The sequence below is a fragment of the Maylandia zebra genome, linkage group LG20 (genome assembly GCF_041146795.1).
Source record: "Maylandia zebra isolate NMK-2024a linkage group LG20, Mzebra_GT3a, whole genome shotgun sequence".
Taxonomy (NCBI): domain Eukaryota; kingdom Metazoa; phylum Chordata; class Actinopteri; order Cichliformes; family Cichlidae; genus Maylandia; species Maylandia zebra.
The window spans coordinates 33,481,842-33,500,435 of record NC_135186.1 but is presented as its reverse complement, the minus strand read 5'-3'; the positions used below and the strand labels follow the sequence as shown (position 1 = coordinate 33,500,435).

Sequence of the window (18,594 nt, the reverse complement as noted above, 5' to 3'; positions counted from 1 at the left end):
TAAAATGCTAATTTCAGATGATATTATGAAACCTTATTACATTTGAAAGTTATGTGACCTCTAGCAGCCATGTGAATAAGCTCATGCAAAATGTATATCACCTGCAGATCGAGCCAAATGTAGAGCAACCTAGAAAATCTGAAATAAATGTGTGTAAATTTTGCAAGTGGAGTTATTTTTAAAAAGATATTTTCCCTTTGCCTGACTAAGTAGCTATTTTGCCTGAACCCATAGTATTATTGGCTTAACATGTCTCGCTTACCCTGAGAGGCAATGTTGCCCTTTTAAGCACAACAAAGTCCACACTTGGAGGCTGAAACGGTGGTAACAGAGAAAGTCACAGACTTTACAGCCAGAAGACCACAGTTCATGTCCTGTTATTTGCAACGTGAAGGTATTTGCTTCACTTTGCAAGCATTTGCTCTTTTACTTTGGTTTTCACTTGCTGGTAAAGTTCAGGCACCAAAACCTACCTGGTGGGTTTTAGGAAAGCTTTGTGGTTTGGTTTAAAAGACAAGGAGGAGTTTGAATTTCAGAGAGAAAGAGAGAGATCAGGACAAGAAAAAAAAAGAAACTCAAAAGATAAATGCCCCATCTTTGTCTCCTGTTACCTAGGTAACTGGACGATCGTTAAGCCCTCCAGTCACCATGGAGTAGTTACCCTGACAATAGCTGTGCGTGCGTGAGGTCTGTGTGTGTTTGTGTGTCCATTTCAGATCATACACTCAAGTAGTATTTACCATCAGCATGTGGCCACGTGACACGCTTGCATGCATGTGTGTATGTGTGTGTGTGTGTGTGTGTGTGTGTGTGTGTGTGTGTGTGTCCCTTTCTCAGAAAGGTCACAGGTTTGATGTTTCCTCTTCTGCCTCCATCAGTGTCCAGATTAGGACAATAAAGTCCCTCCCACCCTCCTTTGCTCCCCGTCCTCCTCAATCAGTTAGTCTTTGTCACAGTGCTGCCTCCTTCAGGTCAAATCTGCTCACTGCAGCAACTGATTCTTTAATGTTTGGTTTCAAACTGTTCATCAGCTGGGCATCAGGAAGCCCAGCGATATCACAGCATGTGTTTTATTTTGTTTAAGGAAACCTTGAAAAATGAGTAACACGCCTGCTGTGTTTTCCATGTTACTATTCTTTTTATTTGATCAAAAATGATTTCTTCTAGCTTAAAATTTTGATTTCTTATCAAAATCTCTATAATTGTAAGGGTGGAAAGGCCAAAACTCCTTAAGTGTTTTGATCATCCATCCATTTTCTGCTGCTTGTCTGGGTTTTGGGTTCTGGGGACAACAGTCTAAGCAAATATACCCTATCTATCTATCTATCTATCTATCTATCTATCTATCTATCTATCTATCTATCTATCTACAGATATGTACACACACGTACACACACGTACACACACGTACACACAGATATATACACAGATATATACACAGATATATACACAGATATATATACGGATATATATATAGATATAAGATGCTTATTGATCAAAAACAGGACTGTAGTATCTTTTCCAAAGGCTGTTTTCTCCCAAATGAAAATTCTGTCATCATCAACACAAAAGACGCAGATGTGTTTTTGCTGCTGATTACAGTGAAACACAAAGGAGTTGTGAAAGTTAACACTGACTCATACTTAACACGATAACAATGAAAGACGGGACGTGAATACTCACTCTTCTTAAATCTAAACTACACCATCATAATAAACAGCTGGTAAAATGCTGAGAAGACAAAATGACCAAAGACTGTTGAAAAGCAACTTAACAACATAAAGTCACATTTATTCTAATGTTAAAAAGTGTTTTAGGAAAAAAGGGAAAGAGACAAAAAGACTTGGAAGAAATACAGAAAATAGCATAAATTGTATAATTCAAGGAGAATCTCAATTCTGTTATCCAGGGAAGAACACCTGAAGCCCCTAGTGACCAGAAGCTGCAACACTCGTGTTACAAAGGTACATCTCCTACTTTCCATATCAAGAGTGAACATTAAAAATCTATTTGCAGTTGTGTTCTGGATCAGAAGTAGAAATTTTCTTTAATGATTTAAATAGCATTAATGATAAAGACTGACAAGAGTGCTATTGGTAGGTATCAGTTCAATATTATTTATACAGCACTAAATCACAACAACAGTCGCCTCAAGGTGCTTTCTATTCTAAGGTAGACCCTAAAATACAGTTTTTCTCCGTCGCTTTGGTGTGTTCCTCAGAACACCATTAACATTTGCACAGCAGTTAGTGCATTTCCCAAAACAATTAGTGCAAACTGCAAAACCTAGTGGATAGCCTGCAAAAGCACGTCACATGCACAGAATTGATTATCCATACCTCAAAAGCAAGTATCCATGTCAATGAAACTGTCAGTGCCATCAAAATGAAAAGTCTTGACACCATCTTTATGAACAAGATAGTCAAATGGCATTGTCATGTTTCCACTATGACAGTTTATAATTTCAGTGTTTCCCATTGCAAAAATAATTGGTGACACCTGAAAATGCTGACGACAGCACTATGGCCTACCTGTACAGCCATCTGAAATGTGCAGTAAAGTCACTGTAGATGTTATGGGAGTCTTGGGAGTAACTGGGACACTGAATACGTACGTTTCACATTTCCATTGTGTAGAAGTGTTTGTAATCCTACAGAATTGTGCAAAAGAAAAATATGCTACAGTCACTTGTTCACTGTAGAATACATGTAAACATAAAATCACCCATTTGGTAGAGCTGTGCACTAATGTGAACAATAAACAGCACATGTAACAGTACAGTAAATCATTCTGGCACATCCAGACGTTCCTGTCTGTCTGGCCACATATTTTCATCTACATCACAACAGATGTTATCCCTCGCAATGCAGCGAGGAAAGTATCTCCTGGAGTGGCGAATCCATCCTCTGCAGGACCCTGCTGTGATGTCGTCACATGCTGCATCCATGGCTGCTAGCAGGGCCATTTGCTCATGTGGATGCCGGTCATAAACTTTCCACCTCCAGGCAGAGAAAAACTCCTCTATTGGATTAAGGAATGGAGAATATGGAGGGAGATATTCAACCAGAATTCTGTCATGTGCTGCAAACCACTCTCCGACCTGATGGGAGTGGTGAAAACGGACATTATCCCAGACAACAACATACTTGCTGAGTTGGCCTCCACCTCTCTCATTCTCAGGGACTAGGTCCCTGTAAAGAGTGTCTAAAAATGTCAGGAGATGTTGCGTATTGTATGGATCAAGAAGGGGGATATGGGTGAGGACACCGTTGTCTGAGATGGCTGCACACATGGTAATATTCCCTCCGCGCTGACCAGGGACTTCCAGGGACCTCTGTCCAATGCGATTTCTTCCACGCCTTCTGCCTTTGGCCAGATTGAAACCTGCCTCATCAACATATATGAATGTGTGCAGTGTTTCCCTGGCTTCCAGCTCCAGTACACGCTTTAGAGAGAGACAGAAATGCAATGTCACAATATGCCTGTGTACAGTAACAAACAGTAATGCATGCATTTGGTAAAACACATTGTAGAGTATGTGCTGTGGAATTGCAAGTGTACTGCATGAAACTACGAAGTACTGTAAAACAGTTTGCAGTGCAGAACATAGAAGACCAGCTTTACCTGCACATACTGGTGACGGATCTCCTTCACCCTGTCACTGTTTTGTTCAAATGGCACTTTATACAATTGCTTCATGTGGATTTCATTCTTCTTGAGTACTCTGTCAATTGTTGAAATTGAAACAGATTCAATATTGCCAAATACCGTGTAATTCTCTATGACAGCGCTTTGTATGTCTCTCAGCTTTATTGCATTGTTTGCAATGACCATTGCACAAATGGCTTCTTCTTGCTGTGGGGTAAAAAGGGGCCCTCTTCCGCCTCCGCGAGGTTGTCTTACAATCCTATGTGGTGCAGAGTGAACTTTTTGTGAAATTGCAAATACAGTACAGTAACATGTGATGTGTCTGAGATGGCACAGTACAGTACAGTGTATTACTGTTTGCATACCTGTTTTCCCTACGGAATGTTTGAATGATTGAACTGACAGTAGTTCTTCCAATATTGGGTTGCACCCTTCGACCAGCCTCCTCCATGGTGAGGCCGTGATTGACAACATGGTCCACAATTGTAGCCCTTATTTCATTAGGAATCCGCCTATATCTGCCTCTTCTCCCTCTTCCCCTTCCTCCCCGCATCCTCACCCCTCTTCCACGGTGCTGACCTTCCATTTTGTGTCACAGAAGTGCAGAAATGGTACACACTAGCTCCTGCGCAGTTTATATATGCTTGCCAATTGGGGATTCACAGGATTCATCCATAATTGACAGTGAACAAGTTGTTTGTCATTGGTTACAACTAAACTTTCACACGCCTCCTCATAAGTGACAGCTGTAATTCACCTGAGATCAATTGTTCAATTTCGGAGACATTTCCAGGAAAAATGATACAGAAAGGTATAGGATTTGCTTGACAGATGGCCAATATTTGGCATGTGATAACTAGTTCAACAATTTTGTGTGTGATGACTCAAGCAATGGATGTATGACTATTAGTTTTATTGGGAACGACTATTCAGCATCTATAGGTATGATTACTTTTGACTGAGATGACATAAGCAAATGGAAATGTCAGAAAGCAGCAGGGAAATGTATGGAAGCAACTGATTCATGTCCAAAATCATTTGCAGTTTGTTCAGAGAGAGGAGACATTGCTACTATGATGTGCACAAATGACTGAGTGTTGTGGAGGTTGAACTAATAGTTATGAGAATTTGGTAAATTGTGTGTGTGTGTGTGTGTGTGTGTGTGTGTGTGTGTGTGTGTGTGAGCACTGAAAGAATGGATGTTATCAGTCCCTGGTGGAGTTTCCTCTCGGACAGGAAGTGGGCTTCCTCTGCTTCCTGTTCACCTCTCCTGTGTGTGTGTGTGTGTGTGTGTGTGCATGTGTGTGTGTGGTCCCAGGAGAAGTCTCAAAAGAACAATCAGTGTAGAAAGAGAAAGAACAGGAATGAAGCAGCTGTATCAGAAGCTAAAATAACTCAGAGGCAGAGACACTTAAGGAATAATGGAAAAACCAACGGAAAGAAAGAAGCAATGACAAAAAAGGCAAAGTGAAGCAAAAAATAAATTCAGGAAGAGTGTGACCTGGACCAGGACTGACCCACCACAGGATCAGCACAGAGAAAGACGGAACGACTATGGACTATGAACCAAAGAAATCCAAGAAGGTATTGTAGCGCCTCTTCCACATTTCAGTTTTTGTCTTTTCATTGTTTTTGTGTCATTTGGATGTTGATGACTTAAACTCATTTTGTCACATATTTTCAAAAGCCACTGACGTTTATGTTTATGCAAACCAAAGGTCCTTTCAAGTATCCCTTTAATTAGGCATCTTCACAAGCACAAGCTTAAAGTCAGCTGATTTCAAATGAGTTACAGACACGAGTCGGCTGAGTTTGACTTTGTCTGCCATCGATCAACAGCAAACTATCTTCACTTATCAAGCTTATCAAGCTTATGTCCTCCTAAAGATGAAAAAGAAGTGATAAAAGACAAGGAACCTTTTTTGTTGTGTGATTTCTGCTGACCGTGTAACCAGTTGGCCCTTGCTGATTGTAAAGATATCCTTGATCCATGATTGTGGTGCTAGGTTTGGCTGCTGGGTTGTCAGTATCTTGGCCAGCACAGCAGTTAATCCGTACGTCACTGACACTAAACCAAGGAAAGGTGCTGGGCCTTCCTTCCTTCTTTTAATTAATTTTTTGCAAATAGAATTTGCAATTCAAAACCAGTTAGTCTGCTAACATATGGAAAGCCCAGAGGAGTTCCCCCTAAAGGCCTAAATGTTTGACACCTCATCAATGACCTATGCCCAGATGGCAAACACATCTGGGGATAATCTGAGCCGCTTTTGGCACATTAGACGGTAAACAATGTGGTATGTTTTGAGCCAATCAAAACATACCACCCCATGCCCCTCCTCTACACGCCCCCTGATTGTGTGGGCCTGACACAAGGCAAAAGCCATGATCCAACCTCATAGAAATATACAGATGCTATTTGAATTCTCTTGTGAGGATAGTCTCCTTCTTCTTCTATTCTACCATCTGTTGCATTCATCCCTAGCTCGTATATCCATACTACAACCACTCAGTAATGATGTTTCTCTAAACCAATTTGGTGTAATGGGGCCATCTGACTGTGACATGAAAGCCAAAAGTTCTTGATTTGGCTGGAATCATTTTTTAAAAACATGTTCTCATTACAAAGTTTACTAAAGCCTGAAATAAGACATTAGAGAGAGAAAAATATGTTTATTTAAAATGAAAGTTTGGAAAAATACTACGTGAAATCAAAAAGTTTCTAAAGCTAGGTGGGAAATTAATCCCTGCTGTGACCCAGGCAGGTTGTTAGATTGAACACATTCATTACAAATCCAATAATTTCCCTTCTTTTTGTCTCCTCAAAGACACAGAACCAGAAAAAGAACAAAACTCATTATAAGCATCCTCTGTCTTTCTTGTTAAATTCAGCTGACAAAAGAGATGTTCATCAGAAATCTGCCTACACAGAGATCTGCGCTTGTTATAATTCACAGAGAGAGACAAGACAGGTTTCTGACTCTAAGACAAGCTAATGTCCTCTCTCTGTTCAGTGTGTGTATGTGTTGTATTGTCCACTCTCCTTATGCCTTCTAGCTACAGTTAATGTGTGTTTGTGTGTGTGTGTGTCAGTGGGTGTCTAACAGTGTGCGCTGTGTTGTCAGTGAGTCTCAGCGATGAGCTGTCAGAGATCACTGCTCACCTGTCAGTCACTGCTGGAACAGCCCAAGGCACATAGTGCGGTAACACACACGCATAAACACACACGCAATTATACCGAGGCATGCATTTACACACAAATTAACCTTCTCAGTGGCTGCAGCTCAAATTCAAACTCAAGACACTATCAGTCACTGAACTGTGCTCTGGTAATTAGAATCACAACACTCATTTTCTCACTAAATAAACACTTTGTTGATGATTCAGCTCTTTTTAATTGCCATTAGGTCTAAATCACCATCAACGAAGAAAAGTACCTTTACCATAATTTTAGCATTTTTAATCTAATTCACATCAAAAACTTAAAGTTAGAGCTAACTCTAAATACACAGAAACTGGGATGTAGCTTACGTTGTACAGATCCTTGTGGATGATGCTAGAAGAACGGTCATTAAATAAACACGATCTATCCTCTCGTAATCATAAATATTGGCCAATAAACTCTGAATCCGTTGCTCTAAACATAAACGTACAGAAAACATCTGCGTTTGATGCATAAGGACCACAAAATGAGACACAAGATAAAGTCTTGTTAGTAATACAAGGCAGCTGCACTTCACCTTGAGCTAAATGCTAATACTGAGAGACTATAAAAAAGGATGGAAGCACTCCAATAGATCGAGGAAGCTGACAAGAATTAGTGAGCTTGCTTTTTCTGGAGGTTTTCTCCCTGTTGATGCCACGTGGTAGCTAATAGAGAATGAAGTGCCCTGAGATGACCTATGTTGTGAACTGAGATCTTTTTTGTTTATCTCATTCTAACACGCTAACATTTGCTTTTGTGCATTTGTAGACGTAAAAATAAGACCTAAAACTCTCACAAAAGCCTCAGATTTCGTATCTCTTCGTGAAGTATTGAGCTATATAATATGTTGACCTTTTTGCTGCTCTGTAAAGATCCAGGAAACATCAACATGCTTACCAAATATCATGGCAATCCATCTAAAACTTGTTGAGACATTTCAGCAAGAATCACAATGGTGGTGCTACAAGAAAAGGCTGGAAATCACCAAACTCACAAGTCAAGTTTCATCATCTGGAAACTTGACATGAAGAAAATATTGGACCAATCAATCAAGCAGGTGTTTGTTAAGTGGCAGGTTTGACCTTCTAGTACAAGTATTAGAATATCCTCTGCACTCAATGGCTGTCGAGGGACTCTTCAATATTTAGCATCCTTGTTTTCCTCTCCTTTAGGCTTTTGTCTCTCCCATTAAGCGACTGGTCTGGTCCAAATCTGGTCGTAGACAAGTTGATCGAGGAAACATTTATCGCCGCCCGCTGCACACCGTCCCCCTCTACCCACCCGACTACCTCATACACCCCGAGAGACTCATCTTTGACTATGTGGAGAAGGAGGTCAAGGTAGGGCCATGAATAGGCCAGGAGAGCGTAAAATACAAGAAAAAAATATATACTTGAATACGCCATGACAAGTTGCTTTTCTTTTGATCTCTGCTCATAGTTCCTTGGTCACCTGACATGGGTCTCAGTTTCACTGAACCCCTCCAGTCGAGATGAGCTGCTACAGCTACTGGACACAGCCAGGGTTAGTAAACATTGGATACTGTCAAGGTGATCTGCGAGTTAAAGTACCTGAGTTAAACTGTGATGAGACAATGACACTGTCGTCTGACTCGTTCGTGAATAATCTACAACCACGTGTTCCTGTGTGTTTGTCAGTAGCAGCTGAAGGTTCTGCCGCTGAAGACCAGCGTGGACCAGGACTGTATCCTGAGCCTGTCTGCTCGCTGTCTGCTGCTCACCTGGAGAGACAACGAGAAGCTGCTGATGAGAATCCCCACACATGAGATCGCTGCTGCCTCCTACCTGAGAGATGATGCACTGCACCTCCTGGTCCTCAAGACAGGTGAGACCGAAGGTGGTTACTGAATGACAGAGGAACAACAATAAAACTTTTTAAATGATGCTTTCAGTTTTTAGTTAAATTAAACAAAACACTTGGCATTAAAGCATTTGGGGAATTATCATCACATACTGGAATACAGACTTTGTTTGCCCCTCCCTGAGCCTGGTTCTGCCGGAGGTTTCTTCCTGTTAAAAGGGAGTTTTTCCTTCCCAGTGTCGCCAGAGTGCTTGATCATAGGGGGTCTTATGATTGTTGGGTTTTTCTCTTTATGTATTATTGTAGGGTCTTATAATATAAAGTGCCTTGAGGCGACTGTTGTTTTGAGTTGGTACTGTATAAATAAAATACAATTGAACTGAAAAGTTTGTTTTCTCGTTTTTTATTTATACAGTGTGTTAGAGAATCTCATAATGAAAATATTTGGCTATCTGCATTTTTTTTTTGTCCCCACTGGACAAACTTTCTCCTCTTTTTTCTTTCCCCTCTCAAATAATTCAGGATTACAAAAACACATTTTGCCCCTCATGTCCTTACTGCAAGTTCAAAATGCTGATATGTCTCATACTATAATCTAAAGAAAGTCCTGTGAAAACAGAGGAGATGCTGAAAATGTCAGATTTTGTGATCTATATGTTTTGTGTAGGTCTAAATGTGGACACTGTGGTTGCTGGGGATGACAGCCTGGACAGGAAAAAGCCAACTGGCATCGACGGGCGACGTCAGACCATGAGCTGCAATGCTGACCCCCGACCTGCCGGGGGTACGATGGAGAGGCGACACACCATCTGTGGAGTTGACTGGAGGCCATCACTGTCCAGGAGTAACCATGATAAAAATCAGAATGTGGAGCGAGGAGGGGGTGGTGGAGGAAGTGGGGAGAAGGGAGGTGGAGGGAGTTTAGAGAGGAAGAGAGTCGGAGGGAGCTGGGAGAGGAGGCAGCCAACATGTAAAACAGGAGGGAGCTGGGAGAACCGCAGGGCAAGACCCATGAGCGGGAACTGGGGCGTCGGAGTAGGTGGAGGTGGTGGTGGGAGCTGGGAGAGGAGGCACGGAGGAGGGGGTGGAGGTGGTGGTGGAGGAGGGAGCTGGGAGAGAAGGGGAGGGACTGGTGGAGGGAGCTGGGAACGGAGGCAAGCGTGCACGGGGAGCTGGGAAAGGGGGAAGAGCTACGGCAGCTGGGAGAGGAGAAACCACAACCCACTGGAGCCTACGCCCTGCCCCGACGCCTACTGCAACCTGGTCATCCTGGCTGTGGAGAACAGGGTGGGTCAGACGCGCTTCAAGAAATGAGAAATACTTGACTTAATTTAAATTACAGCTTTCAGAAGTTGTGCTTGGGGACCTCATTTTGTGATTTTTTTGTAATCTGTGTTTGACTTACAAGGCTGGGGCATGCGTCTCCTGGCTGTCTGCGAGTTAATGTGCAAGTTAAAGTCCCTCCATGACTAGATCATCAAATTACAGACACCTGGACACCTGTTTGGTGGGACCTGGCCAAGTTCATTTGATTATCAGGGTCTTTCATCAATAATTAGACGTAGCATACATAAATGTCAACGCACACGCACACAGAACCGCTCTAAAAAGAGAGCTCACTTACAGCTCTAAAATAACTGAATAAAACGAACCAGCCAGCGCATTTTCATATTTCACAAGGATAACATCACATTTAAAACTTTAAAATACACAAGTGCGCACATGCACACACCCACACCTGTTGTTGTCTTGACTGTCTCTTCCTTTGAACACCTGTCAGGACCTCTTCTCTCCATTTATCTGTTGCACTTGCAGCAGAGTGGAGAAGCAATGATTCATACCTGAGGGGAGCTCAATGAGCTTTTCTCACAATCACACTGTGACCCGTTAGAAAAAGAATACAGACTTTTAAAAAAATCCACTGTCAGTAATAATAATAATAATAATAATAATAATAATAATAATAATAATTAGAAATATTTCCAGTGGAGAGTGAATTAATTTATGTAAATTTCACTCTTATTAAAACGATAACAGATGAGTGGGTCTCTCTGCTGCTGGGTCTCTGCCACTGATGGTGAATTTTAATTGAACAACGATTTCAGGTCATAAAACAAAAAGATGAGTTTATGATTGCTGCTACAGCTAACCTCCAGATTAGCTAGCTTGTGATCTTGCTGAAGGCCATCTCAACCAGTTTAAAGGTAAATACAATGAAACAAAAAACATTAAAAAAATGCATACAAAATGAATAAATACATACAAAAATTTAAATAAATAAAAAGTACATTATTTTTCCCTGTTTTCTTCTGCTCACCTCATCTGGTTTCATTCATTTTGCCTGTACTGCCAGCTGAGTTGGAGATAGACTACTACCCAAAGTTGTGCAGGGGAAAAAGGTTTAGGTGAAATACAACATGAGTTGTCAAGGATACTTGGTGATATGTTGTTGATATACCTATCAAAAATGTATAGCTTCATGGTGCCTGTAGCTCAGGTGGTAGAGCAGGTCACCTACTAACCAGAAGGTTGGTGGTTTGATCCCAGTCAGTCATCCATCAGAGTGTGATAGGAAGCACGTAGGAGAAAGTGCTGGTGTGAATGTAGAAGTTGTGTAATGTGCATTTGAGTGCTCAGAGTACAAACGTGCTGTATAAGAACCAATTAATTTACCATAATCTAGTTTGAGACAGTAAAATTCTGGCATTTTGTTTCACTTGCCTTTATGATGGACCCTCAGCTGTGGTCAAATACCCAAAATGCCCACTGAATAATCTTCTTTCTGAAAGCTGTGGGCCACTGTGCTTTTTGAGTTTAGTGCTTTGAGTTTAGTTTGCCTGCTCTTCTTGTTTTCAGTCCACCTCGGGTCAGACACCTGAGATGAACATGATTCTTACAAGTCATCCCAAACCACATCTTCCCCAAATAAAAGACACAAAAGCAGCCCGGGAGAATCATCATTCCTTTAACTCCGGCTATGAGGGCCTGACCCAGGCAAACACAAAAGACGATGAAGGAGTAAATCATGAAAGGAATGTCATAAGAAGCTATAATAATTTAGTGAAACAAAATTGCAGAGAACCTCAATTAATAGAAAAAAATCATAAGAATGTATGAAATTTAATGCCCGCTCCCCCATGCTCAAGCCAACCCTGCCAGTGTGTGTGTATATTTATATGGCTGGTTTTATTATGACGCTAATAAAACCAACAAGCCAAAACATGTTAGCCTAGCATGGGAGGCAAAAAAAAGAAGCTCTGACAGGAAATAAAATGAAAAGCAAATGAAATGCAAAGCATTGTTTAATTAGGGGTCTCCAATCATTTGCCTCACATGCTGAAACAGTGGAAAGTAGGGCGACACTGATGATGATACACATTCATCGGCACACACACAAACAGTGATAGTGAGACTCTGCAGTCTTACATAACCTGGATCATTACATCACACTTACAGCAGAATTGCTTTGTCATTGCATGTGTGTGTGCGGTGACAGGGTTCCTCTGTCACTGTTAACCTCTTCTCCCGAGTAATAATTTGTTTTGCCTCAGCAGCAGCAGGGTGTCATTGTTTAACTGGCTCAAATGACGCTAACAGCCTCCAGCCGTGTTTCATCACATCAGTGGACTCCTGTTTCTGCTTTCAGTGGTTGCTGGTTTATATCCTGACACTTGTGTGCCTTTGAACACACTTACTTATGTGACTGCTGCACTGAAACTGGAATTTGCTGTGCGCAAAAGTGATCGAAGGGTAACTCAAGGTTTAAAAGATGATGTCTTTGATCGATGTGTCTGCTAATTCAGCCTGACAGCGGCCTCTGTGTGTTTGAATGTGCGTGCAGGATGCTGCAGAGGAGTACTGTTCCCTCATCTGTCAGATGTTCCAGATCATTTACGGCCACCAGACCATCGAATGTGTTGACAGGGCGGGCTTTCACTACACCATGCCGGACCGCTATTGGCTGCAAGGGAGTAAGTAATGCTGCTATATAAATCTCCAGAACTGTATATGTACCCATCTCCCCATAAATTTGCTAATTTTCTTCCTCCCCAGAGGATGAACCATTATGAATTTAATCACCGTTTTCAGGATTTGAGCAAAACATAATTAGTACTGTTTTATTTCCATTTGTCTTTTGGTTATTTTTTGAATTTATTGATAAACACTGCAGCCTCTGTGGAGATTTAAAGGCTAACTACTGTCTTGGGCAGGTGAATAGTAGAAAGCTTATTAAATGCTTCTGTGTCTCTGCACAGGTGACAGCTGTCTGACGGACATGTCTTACAGTTATGATCCAGAGTTTAGCTGCTGCAGCTCATAGTAAGTAACATGCTGCACCACCGCTTCTGTGAGACAGAGTCATTTAACCTCACAAAGTCAAAAAGTTTTTAAAAACTACTTTTACCAGGTAAAATATTCACATTCCTGCAGTTGACGTTTTTAGTCGGGATTATCACAGGTTTTCAGGACAGTAGGTCTGTTTTTTATGAGAGGTTTTATTCTGATGTCCTGAATACAAACCGAACGATGACAGACTGATGACCTGCCCAGGGTGGACCCCAGCTGTCGGCCTGTGATGGCTGAGGTGGACGCCATCGTTCCTGTGACCCTGAACTGGATAAGTGATGAAGATAATAATTGGTTTAAATAGTTTAAATATGAAAGAAATTGTATTTTAGTATTTATATTTAAACTCCCTTCATCCAGCATGCATTCTTATAGCACTTTATTCTTTGTAGATTAAGTACTGTATGTGAAACCTGCATGGATGGATGCAATGAGGACAGTATTTGGGGTTCATTGTCTTGAGGACTCTTTGCTATGTCAACTACCAGTTATAAGCCTTGTAATGTTGAATGGTACTGTGTTGGTTTACAATGTCTAACATGAAAATAAATTTTACTGTCAACTCCATTAAAAGCTCAGATAACTACATTAATTAATGAGCTAGAATCCCGTAAGAATGATGCTTTATAGACACTAAGTTTTATAAATAGCTACTATGGAAGAATGGTTATTAGATGCTTTGATGTGAACTATAACTGGCACAGAAGCATCGCATCAACTCAGTGAACAATTGGCAGCTTATCAGTAGCTGCTGTGATGTGATTATTGTTTATCAGTAATCCTCTCCCTCTCTCGCTCGCTCGCTCTTCTTCTGCCTTTCAGTGATGGTTCCCAAGATGCCTTCGATCTCTACTACAGCGAGACATACAGCGAGAGTTCATCCATCTCTCTGCAGGACTCCCATCGTAGTCTGGCATCAGTCAGTGATGCAGGAGACAGTAACCCTGGCCTGCTGCTCATGCAGGAGTACATGATCACTGTGAGTGTTTGTAGTGACTGCTGTTCAGCAGTCTCACCCACAGCACGTGAAACTGGCTCTTCATAGTGGAATCGATTTGTACATTTTGAATTTGGTTTGCATTATGCCACACGACACTATATAAACTAATAAAACTTTTGAATGAGAAGTCTGAACATTGCACTAAAATAATTGTGTTTGCACAAGTCAAACAGATTCTCCTGTTCACACACGGATGTGCTGCAGACAGGACAGTGTGTGTAAACAGATCATTTTTAGAGCAATGAAACTAGATGTAAAATTATTAACAAAGTACTTAGAAGAGGTTGTGTTTACACTGCATTATTGCCACAAATGGGAAAATTCAATGAACAAGAAATGTTACCTGCTTGTTTGCATCATCATCTTAGTCTCCTTTTATGTGTGTGTGTAGCTGCGTAACAAGCTGGCTCCAGTGGAGCTGCAGAAGTTTGCGGTGTTGCTGAGAGAATACAGACTGGGATCAAACATTGACTACTTCTGCTCTGAGTTGCTGCAACTGTATGGAGACAACCGCAAGTTCCTGCTGCTGGGTGAGAGATGTACAGATAGAGTGGAACAGACAGAGAGAGAGAGAGAGAGAGAGCTCATTAACTTACTGAAACCCTGTGGCATACCACAACCTACTATCCATACTATGTTTGTGGTAGTGTTGCAGGGGAAGCAGAGTCTGTATACTCATGTGTGTGTGTGCATGTGTGAGTACTCTTGGTGTGTGTTTACTGCAGTCTGCGTAAACCACAGCTTCCTGTTTGTGAGTGAGAGAGAAAGGAGGATAGTATGATGTTTTCCTCCACACACCCTGTTAATCCTCAGCGTGCTGTATAATCATCATTATGAAAGATTTAGTGGTGGCTGAAGAAGAAAACTGGCTGAGGAGTCGTCACGCCTGCATTTTAAATAACGTAGAAAAGCTGTTTCTATTGAACTCTACTGTGTTTAATATTAATACATAGTTATTAACTATTAATAATATGAATTAATTGCGAGAGTTTATGAATTTAAGACAACATCTAAAAGATCATTTACTTGTGCATTTGATACATTTTTACATAAAAAATAGTAAATTCAGAAAATCCTGATATGAACTCTGCTCTTCTACATCCATTAAAACATGCAAAGAAGAGTAAAATATAATATAGTTACAGTGAGGTCCGTAATTTGTTGGACAGACTTTAATTTTGACTAAACAATTGATTGAAGTGCAGCCTTTCAGCTTTAATTCAGGAGGTCAAACAAAAGTTTTGCATTTACTCTTCAGGAGTTACAAACATTTTTATACACAGTAATATATTTAAATATAAAGATTACTTTTAATATGAAAATCTGTTGCTGTGGGTGTAAAAAGCTCACGCCAGCTGTCCAGCACGGTGGTGGAGGGGTGATGACCTGGGCTTTTCTTTTTGCAGTCATTGAATCAACCATGAACTCCACTCTGTATAACAAAGTATTCTTAAGCCATATGGGATGCCATCTGTCTGTCTGTTCTAATTTTTTTTTTTTTTTTAAATTGACAACTTATTACTTTTACTTCTTACACTGGTTAGTTCTTTTCTTTTACTGTTTAGTTTGCAGTTCTGTGGGGAAGATTACAATAATGCACTACGTTGGGCTGGTGCAATACAGGGTGTGGTGCTCACAGTCAGTGTAGCAAGGAAACATCAGCTTAAACTTAAGCTAAGCCAAGATTCTGACATGCAATACTGCACAGTGGCACTGTGGTTAGTACTAAAGGTTCAAGGGTAAAACTTGTTTCTTTCCAGGTGCTCCAACTTTCTCCCAAAAGCATTTTTTGAATTTTAATTGGTGATTGTAAATTAGAGACGGGACAAGCACCATCTGCCCTGTGTTTTGTCCAAAGGTCCCAGGAGCCTGATAAAGAGTAACCAACTTATAAAACCACAATAAAACTGTGAGAACATTAAAATAACTAAATAAATAAGAATGACATAAATTTGCAGGATTGTAATTAAAAAGCATGTGAAAAAGGTTATCATGAAACCCTTTTATAATGTTTTTGAAGATTGTTATGTAATTGTTAGAGAATGTTTTGGGAACAAAGTAACAATTTACTGCTGAAACATTACAAAAACCCTGAATTCTAATGTCCTCAGGTTTGTAGCCCAAAGACAGATTCCAGCCATCGTTTAGCTGCCTTTGCTCTGTAAAAATCAAAGAAATCAGAAAATTTGTAACATTTTAAAAAATAGTAATTTGCCAGCACACTACGTTAAAAAAAACTGCTGTATTTTGCAATATTGTGTAGTTGGTATAGGCCTATTGTGTTTCCTCAGAGTCCGTCATTTGATTGTTTGTCCTTCGTGTTCCAGGGATGCGTCCATTTATCCCAGACAAGGATGTCGGCGCATTTGAGAGTTTCCTGGAAAGCATTGGGATTCGGGAGGGTGGGATTTTAACCGATAGCTTTGGACGTATCAAACGCAGCATGAGCAACATGTCTGCCACCGCCGTGAGAGGGTATGTAGATGTGGTAGTGCAGACTGATATGATCTCAGCACATGCTTTTATCATATAGAATTACAGTCAAAACATAAATGTGAGTTTTTCAGACCTTTTCTGTTTGTTTTCTGTTTTTCCCAGCAGGTATGATAATTGCTCTCTAGCCTCAGGATCTCAGGAATTCAACCGACGTATCACTGACATCACCCATGACATCGAAGCACTGGGTTTCCAGGACACGCACGATGACATTGAGGAGGAAGACTACTACCTCTGATGGAGCGACAAACCGAAGGAATTTAGACAGTCTTTCAACTGTGACTCCGCCCTACTGCCTCATAGCAAGCTCGAAACATCCACAGACTATAAATATAAATAGTCTGACAGTACCTGCCTTCTTTTATTTTATGTTTTCGATTGAAATTCAAGCTCTGAGGAATGAAAAAAAGAGTAAACAACATGAGAGAAATGCACAGTTTGTTAACTGAAATCCTTAATTCAGAATAAGAAACTCAACAATTAATTATTTTATTATTATTTTTCCTTTAAATTATGTTTGGCACTAATGTGTTTTCAACCAATGGAGTGTGCTTCCTTGCAAAACAATGCACGTAGCCACTGTCTGATTTTGAAATTTTCATTTGAAGCACAAGTGACACATATTTCAATAAAAGAGTCAAGTACAAGTACAAGTACATTATATTACGACATAATCACAGAGATTAAAGGTGTGAGCATATGTGTTGTGTGTTTTTATTTTTACACGTTCAATAACTTGACAGGAAATGCCTAAATAAAACATAAAAGTAATGAAACATAATTTGAGCTGTGTTGTCCTGTGAAAGTTTAGATGGAAAATCAAAATGGAAACAAAACATTGAAAAAATATCATTTTTCCTTTTTAAAAATGTGATATTTAGCATTCAATCATATCAGTCACCATTCTTTACACAAAGACACTGTAGTATTATTTTCCGATGGGAGTGTAATATCCACATGTCACCACAGGGAGGCATGGCAGGATTCAAAAAGAAAAAACTTGATTTACATCACTGGATCTCAAATAGAAACAGATAGATTTGTCTCCGTCCCAACGGTGCATTGACCTATTATCATGGCAGCAGCATCATGACCTTCCCATGGTACACTGCTTCCCTCCCCTCCAGCCCTCTATGCCAGCCTCACTTAGCATCAGAGCCCAAGAGAGTCAGTACACCCATGAGCCTCACCCGAGTCACTTAGTCTCATTATGTAAGAGAACAAAGCTGCCTGCATTTATTTGTAACTTTATTTTCATCAGAAGCGATACACGGTCCTCTAAACGCATCATCGTTAGCCAAAAGGCTGGTTTTAATCTCTTGAGAATGAACAAATGGAAGAAAGGCGCTGCGAACGGCTCTGCAGAAAAGTGCTTTAAAAATATGAATTCATGGAGAGTACTGGGTGTTCTAGAAGCAGAGAGGAGAAAGGAGATGTTTACAGTTTTCCATTTAATATAGAAAACCCCACAAAATACCTTGTGACTAAGATTCTTCACACTTGACAAGACTGACAAATAATGAAAGGCTTTCTTTTCTGTTCATGTAAGCTTTTCCAAGCTCCTTCTTCATTTTCCAGTTACTTCTTGACCCACATCTAAAGTCAGAGGTCGAGATTACAGTTTTTGTGTCTTGAAACTTAATTTGGCATGTGAGGATGATACCAGGAGAAGCAATTAGATAATGTTCAGTTCTATTATGAGAAATGAAGATAATTTATGTTGAGCTAAGCCTGTAGGAAATAAATGCAAGGCAATGTAAAGTGTGTGTGTGTGTGTGTGTGTGTGTGTGTGTGTGTATAAACTCAATCCTCATCATCAGATTACAGCTCTGTAATCTCTGGAATCATCCATGTGGTAACGTTTAATAACATATCATAATGTCATCTTTCTTTCTATGCACGCACGCACGCACACACACACACACACACACACACACACACACACACACACACACACACACACACACACACACAATCCCTCTTCCAGTGTCATATGAAAAACACTGGGTAATCCTGGGTTCGTGTTTTCCTAACTATAGATGAGTCCCTCAAATCCAAAAGATGTGTTTAAGCTTTTGTT

General features: G+C 40.5%; 1 protein-coding gene across 2 annotated transcripts; it reads left to right on the top strand.

Moving 5' to 3' along the window:
• The first annotated feature begins 4,924 nt into the window (after positions 1 to 4,924).
• On the top strand, positions 4,925 to 17,295 carry ccm2l (CCM2 like scaffold protein). 2 transcript variants are annotated; one of them, XM_004568130.3, is made up of 11 exons: positions 4,925 to 5,232; positions 8,023 to 8,190; positions 8,291 to 8,374; positions 8,512 to 8,695; positions 9,339 to 9,958; positions 12,513 to 12,642; positions 12,928 to 12,991; positions 13,841 to 13,997; positions 14,410 to 14,548; positions 16,346 to 16,493; positions 16,617 to 17,295. In XM_004568130.3, the coding sequence occupies exons 1-11, from the start codon at positions 5,203 to 5,205 to the stop codon at positions 16,750 to 16,752; spliced, it is 1,860 nt and encodes a 619-aa protein (XP_004568187.1). In that variant the 5' UTR covers positions 4,925 to 5,202; the 3' UTR covers positions 16,753 to 17,295. The 2 variants fall into 2 exon arrangements, with proteins under 2 accessions (XP_004568187.1, XP_004568188.1); XM_004568131.3 differs by having other exon boundaries at positions 4,931 to 5,232; positions 16,620 to 17,295.
• Positions 17,296 to 18,594: the final 1,299 nt, after the last annotated feature.

Bases quoted from the DNA above. Each gene is read 5' to 3' on its own strand.
- ccm2l (XM_004568130.3), top strand. From the start codon at position 5,203: ATGGACTATGAACCAAAGAAATCCAAGAAG. The intron at 8,191-8,290 runs GTAGGGCCATGA...CTCTGCTCATAG, and splicing joins ATGTGGAGAAGGAGGTCAAG to TTCCTTGGTCACCTGACATG. The intron at 12,992-13,840 runs GTAAGTAACATG...TCTGCCTTTCAG, and splicing joins TTTAGCTGCTGCAGCTCATA to TGATGGTTCCCAAGATGCCT.